The 6,603-nt window shown below is 46.5% G+C and overlaps 1 protein-coding gene across 1 annotated transcript; it reads right to left on the bottom strand.

Moving 5' to 3' along the window:
* Positions 1 to 1,859: 1,859 nt before the first annotated feature.
* RpS21 (ribosomal protein S21) lies at positions 1,860 to 6,578 on the bottom strand. The gene is made up of 6 exons (XM_089552637.1): positions 6,521 to 6,578; positions 6,360 to 6,439; positions 6,156 to 6,219; positions 5,552 to 5,623; positions 2,644 to 2,699; positions 1,860 to 1,901 (listed from the first exon to the last, which is right to left on the bottom strand). The coding sequence occupies exons 2-6, from the start codon at positions 6,407 to 6,409 to the stop codon at positions 1,892 to 1,894; spliced, it is 252 nt and encodes an 83-aa protein (XP_089408763.1). The 5' UTR covers positions 6,410 to 6,439; positions 6,521 to 6,578; the 3' UTR covers positions 1,860 to 1,891.
* Between the last annotated feature and the right edge of the window lie 25 nt (positions 6,579 to 6,603).

Genomic DNA, 6,603 nt, shown 5'->3' on the forward strand with positions numbered 1-6,603 from the left:
GAAAAAAGTCTGGCAGGGTAAAGTTGAGGCTGTAGGGGGGCTGGGACAGTGTTGCCGCCTTGTGCGGGACAAAAAATCGGGGTCCTCATTCAGATGACGAAGAAGATCCTACCGGTTGGCCTTTTCCTCCTCTGACAACACTCCCGGCACCAACTTCGCGCACGCTTTCCTCATGGGTAAGTTTTCTGTCACGATCCCAAAAACTTGGGTTTGAGGAATGCTCAAGTCATCAGCAATCATTCTGATAGATCACTGTTAAGTAAATGTTTCCCTCGCTACACATTTTCGTTGGTCTTGCTGGTCGAAGGGCGTCTGAAGCGGTCGTCTTCCTCCACTCTTCCCTTACCTTCTCGGAAAAACTTGTGCCTATCAAAAACACCTGATCTACCCATGGAAGCGTCACCGTAGGCCTCCTTAATCATGTTGTGAGTCTCTTTGCCCGTTTTAACAAGATTTACTCAAAATTTGATCGCGTATCGCTGATGCAGTAAACGCTCGACGATTCTGCGTGACGAGACGTTTCGACAGGGGTTCACAGTACAAGCGACCTCCTCTTTTTAACGGCCGAGAGCCGACTGCCGATTTTCCCCAGCATTCCCAATATCCCCCTTCAACGATCCTGCACGCGCAGACCACCTCTCGTCCGCCTGTCCGGCCAGGAAAAAACCAGTCCTACTACTTTCAGAAGAGACCATGTATATGTCCATTTGATACACATTTCTAATCTTTTGGCTAAAAAAGTGCTAAAAGAACAGCAATGCTACTATAGCAATGCTACCTCCTCCAAGCCAGCTTCACATCAATGCTCTACTAATGGCAGAGCAGCAAATTTCAGAGCATATTGTATATCACCATACTTTGCTTTATGAAGCAGAATGACACCATATGCATCACACATGTCAGACACTTCATCCTTGCTTTGCTGATGGCCACCGACTCTACATTTGGGGTAGATGAAGCCAACTTCATGAAATGTCATTGCTTTGCTAGTTCAATGTTGCCTTATTCTCCCTCTCTGGGCATGGCTAGTTAACATGCACCACCACGCACCCCCATACATGTAGTCATGCCCAATAAGGCATCCCTCAATGCCCGGCAGCACATACAAAGCCTGCCTCCTGGAACTCCGGGCCACACTACCAATACAGGCACATTGTTCCCCAGATAGGCTGTTGTGTCTGCAGTATGATCAGTCACAGCACTGTCACTCAAAAGGCATACCAAGTTCTCCAATAGCATTACAAAAAAGTTCTGCACACGAAAGAATCGGAAAACTCTTAGTACTGGTTTGGTTTGGTTTGTGGGGTTTAACGTCCCAAAGCGACTAAGGCTATGAGAGACGCCGTAGTGAAGGGCTCCGGAAATTTTGACCACCTGGGGTTCTTTAACGTGCACTGACATCGCACACTACACGGGCCTCTAGAATTTCTCCTCCAAAGAAATTCAACCGCCGCGGCCGGGATCGAACCCGCGTCTTTCGGGTCAGCAGTCGAGCGCCATAACCACTGAGCCACCGCGGTGGCACTCTTAGTACTCAAATGAGTCTGTAAGCCCTTCGAGGTACTTGACACATAGGGGTCTGCAGCACTCAAACCTTTCAATTTTTTTCAGGTCACTGACAGAACAAGACAAAACAGTGCGCACTGATGAACTGTATGTACTACATTGGCTCGGAAGGTTTGCTTGTTCCAAAAACAAGCTTGAAAGTCTGGCAATGTTATGTAGAACACAACCCATTCAGATTTAGATGCTCGAAAGTGAAAATTGTAGCGCCAAATAGGCATACAGGCTGCTTTTACAGAGCCACCAGTGTCCACCTGTGTCAGGCAAGCAGACAACTCAAATAAAACGATACAACATTGATGTTCACCAGTTTATTTCACAGCGTCCATCAGTAGTCCCTGCAAAGAAAAAAAAAAGCACAAAATACAGTAAAGCAATGGTTAATTCGAAGTCACTGGAAGAGCCAAAAATTTTTGAATTAACAGACTGCAGCAAAAAAAAAAGGGGGGGACCCAGAAAAAAAATTGTAGCAGAATTTCGCTACCTTTATGGTACGTTCAAAGTTTGTGATTACAAGTAATCAGAGATGCTGGTAATCTAACCCGCTAGCTGCAGTACACCGCATAAGAAACAGCACAGGTCAGCATAACGTCGTCAACCTTCCACGGGAAACGCACAGACGCTGCTAGGCTTAGGTGGCGTTTCCACTGGACACTGGCACGACAAAGCACCAACACCAAGAGCATGTGACACTGAAACTACACTACAGTGGAGCACATCTATTCCTCTGCAGGCATGTGTTTCAGCGGTCCGCGGGCCATAACAAGGACTGGTTTCTGAGCTGGGAATACTGCAGCTGAAGCGCTTCGCCTATCAGGTGTCAACACTGCTCTCTGCTACCGTCTCGCTGCTCCAACAGGCCCTCGTTTCACAGAGTTTGCAGCAAAATAAGGATGAAACATTTTCACATAGCAATGACCCAGGTCTCCGAATTAATTGGGCTAGTGCAGGACGCCAGTTCAAATTATCCGTTAAAATTTGAGTTATAAATTACGGGACCGCACAAATTTGAATTAACAGGGATTATAATTAACCGAGACCTAATAATAGAGGTTCTACTGTACACATCACTGTCCTTACTTTGGAATATAGCCATCTTTCTGGGCCAAGCGTGTGATGCAGTCATCAGATTCCCCCTGCAAACAGCAAAGAACCAGGAGCACATCAAGGTATTGTTTCAGGCATAACGGAGTAGTGCTAGACAGCTGGCTGACCAGACGAGTCTGCCCAGTGAAAATCCCAAGCAATGAGTTCAAGTGAGGAGAGAGAGAAAGGGGAGCTATAAAGGGTACACAGAAGACCCACTAGTACTTTTGGAAAAGCTTTGAAAGTGTACCAGTGTGCAAGAAGACAATCAGAAATGTCCAGATGCAGCATTATATATCACTACACTAACAAGCACAAGTGGTAGTTTGTGCTCGATAATGTAGCGGCAACACAACAGGAGCTAGCCAATTTCATGCATTGCATTGCATGACATCTGAAGCTTGATTAAATAAATGGCTTCAACTACTGTTACTGCTCACAAGTTTCCAATATTGCCCACACAACAGCACAAAAGAACAACTGATGAGTTGTAACAGGCACACAATGCTCACAAAATTCTACCTCTTCAAAAAAGTGTTCTTGGTGAAGGACAAAACCGCGAGGACTGGCTTCACATACTAAATAAGTGCACAAGGAATAGTTTTGCATCACATTAAATTACATATTTCGAATCAACATGCAAAAATGCATGTTCCCTGATGATTTCATAAATGTGACTTGATTAATAACGAATTATTTTCAAAGACCCTCTTCCCCCCCTTAGCAGAGATGCTAACAAATGCTTTTGATGCGCTCTCTTATAACCATAGCAAGCCTTCGTATTTTCTCTATTGAATGCGTAAAACAATTCCAGCCCTGAAGCATGCTCTGTATTGGTTTGGCTGCACCTGACATCAAAAACAATAGCTATAATGCAAAGTATCTGTGAATCACTTAGCTAGCAAGTTTCACCCCCTGTTCTGTAATGCCCACATGTGCTTTTCGGGTAACTGAATAAATGAACAGAAGAAAGGGAGGAGGGGGAGCAAGAACACTTCCTAGGGATTAAAAAAAGTACACCCAGGAAAAATTAAGCAGCCATTTGGTAAAGCACAACAACAAAGTGCATATAACAAGTGCAGTCCCACAAGCACCCTAAGAACATGTGCACGTCAGCTCAATTTCACTGCATAGTAATGTGTACATAAGCTACCTTCAAGAACCGGAATAAAAAAACTAATCCAAATCTCTCCTGGCTGCCAGCTCTGACTCAAAGGGCACTTATGCGGTACTGATCTAGAAGGGTTTCACTCGTCATCTAAGGGTGCTTACAGCTAGCATAGTGTCCATCATGTTCATGACCACTTTTTCAGATGCCTCAGCTGAGGTTGAAGCAGCTGACCCTAATATACGACCCCTGCTTCAGGAATGGTCATTCACATCTCATGGGGTAGATAGCCTGGGCTCATCCTGCTAACCCATGGAGTTCAATTTGTATGCCTATGACCTTCCTGGAGCAGACCAAAAATGAGTGGACACCTTGAAAAATGGCTGAGGCTTAACTTGGTTAAGCCTGGAGAATGCAAAGCATCATCGTGTCGCGTAATTTGGAGGCGCACAACCACAGCGACGGCGCGAGGTGGGCCCCCGTTTCTCCACTGTCGTGACGTCATCGTGTCACGTGATTTGGAGGCGCACAACCACAGCGACGGCGCGAGGTGGGCCCCCGTTTCTCTACTGTCGTGACGTCATCGTGCAACGTGGTGTGACGTCATGTATCACATGATTTGGAGGCGCATAACCACGGTGAAGGGCTGAAGTGGTAGCTAAAGTAGTATGCTTCGCATAAAAGGCCATTTTCTGAAATCTCATCCCCTATGGCTACGCAGGCCAACCATTTGTTGCGCGGCATGGGACTCCTACCGTGTGTACAATTCATGGAGATCAGACTACCTTGTGCATCGACAACCAAGATAAACCTTCTGAATGCTGTGCTTAAGAGCGCTGGTGGTGACGTAATCCCTGCCGCACCTGTTCACACTTGTCATTTCCCCTTCCTTGTGACAAGATACAAATGCATCTAGCAGAACTGCTGCACATAGCTTTCTGTTGAGTGAAGTGTTGATTTCACATCATGTGAATCAAAGCAACGCATGCAGCATCGCAATCATGAAACAGTCTCACCAATGCCACTCACGTTACGAACACACAACTGAATTTTCTTGATGGCCGTAAAGTACAAGTGACTAAAGTGCTTCAGTTTTGCACTGGAACTGCACTGGTAAACCTCGAGCCATTCACCTACTTCTGGCTGTCCCCTTTATTTCAATATCCCCTTTCACCTGCCACTCCCTGCATTGTCACCCTAGCAGGCTCATGAGAATCGGCCGACGCCATTGGCTGGAGGGGGGGTTCTTTGATGAGAAAAAGCTGCCCAGTTCTTCGGTTGTATCCGACTATAGCTGCGATGACACTTCTGCCAGCTCGGAGCATGGCCTCACTGAAACCGTCATGTAACGCACTAGGGCCAAGTTCTTCATGCAATAAAGTATGCGTTCCGGGAGTCACGACTGCAGTAACCCCTGTGAATTTTTTCAAAAGACATACCGAATTACTTTTCTACAAATAGTTAATGCCCCTTAAGTTTTTCAACTACAGCAAGAGATGCTACACTTCGACATTCTTTCAAGCAAGTACAGGAACTGTGCAAGCCTACTTTAAAACACTGTGAAGGAACTCACTATGCAGGTGACGCAGGTTCACCATGAAACCAATGGTGGGAAACGGAACAGTCCTTATGCTGTGGTAGTATACATGTCTCAACACCAGCATACCTGAGCTCTTCTACAGCTTCTGGGATGCAACACCTATTCTAGTTGAGACTATTGAATGCGCCCGTACAAATGCGCACATACCCCGATACCTTTGATTCAGCATGCGTACGAGAGAACGCACAACTTACCATACGACGGATGGCACCACAGATGGCGTACGCCGTAGTGTCGCCGGTCGCCCGACCAGACTGTTCATCCACCTGGATACACAAGTTGTGCAATGAAGCCACTTGGCATGTATGTTACCACTAAAGAGCCCAACTGGGCGTCAAGCACTGGCATGGAACAACTTCGGCACTATTCGGCTAACACCCATGGCCCACCGTAAGCACACGGGACTGACAGGGCTGCTAACATGAGCACCCAGTCAGCACTGGGTGCATGACATATGCGTCCAATCAGCATTGGGTGTAAGTATCCAAGTGGCCTCACTCAAAGCATTGTTTCCATAACTTCATCTGGACCAGCAAGAATCGAGGAAGTTACGGCAGCCTTCCCTACATTCATTTTCTCAATCCTCTTTAAACCGCAACATTACAAACCAATCCACAAATGCAAGACAACAGTGCTTTGTCGCGACGTAAATTGCGGGAATTAACAAATCCCCCGAAACAGCATGTCATGAAGTTCTTAACCGAGTTGGTACAAAAAATTGGTCGCGCGTAGCGGACTGAATTGCACACAATGCAAGTCAAGAAATGAAAGGAGATAAAATCATTCGAGAGAACCTACAATGGCCAAGTTGATCTGAATGGAGGCGTGATCCTTGGCGTGGATGATGCGGTTGCTCGTTGAGCTGCACAGAGAAGAATGATCAACAAATCAAATTTTCTGCAGAAAGATTCCGGCTACAAGGTTCCGGTGCCACTTTCCATGCGCAAATATCGCGTGCAACGCGGACCAGCGAAGGCCGGCGCGCCAAACACGTGCACTTACCACTTGCGGGGAATGTACAGATCCACGTATTCTCCGGCCTCGTTCTGCATGGTTGGTTGAATCGGAGTTGTTCCCGAACACTGTTAGAGATAGAAGCAAAATATTAAACCACTTCTTCGCAGCAAACAATCCACGATTTCAGAGAGCGAAATTCTCCCTACCAAGGAAAATGGCGTCACCACGGAAAAGGACTGTCACGCGTGTTCTTCAGCTTTCCCCACCACCAATGACCTAATGGCGCTAG

Source organism: Amblyomma mixtum, chromosome 7 (genome assembly GCF_055824585.1).
Source record: "Amblyomma mixtum isolate Tamu chromosome 7, ASM5582458v1, whole genome shotgun sequence".
NCBI classification, from domain to species: Eukaryota; Metazoa; Arthropoda; class Arachnida; order Ixodida; family Ixodidae; genus Amblyomma; species Amblyomma mixtum.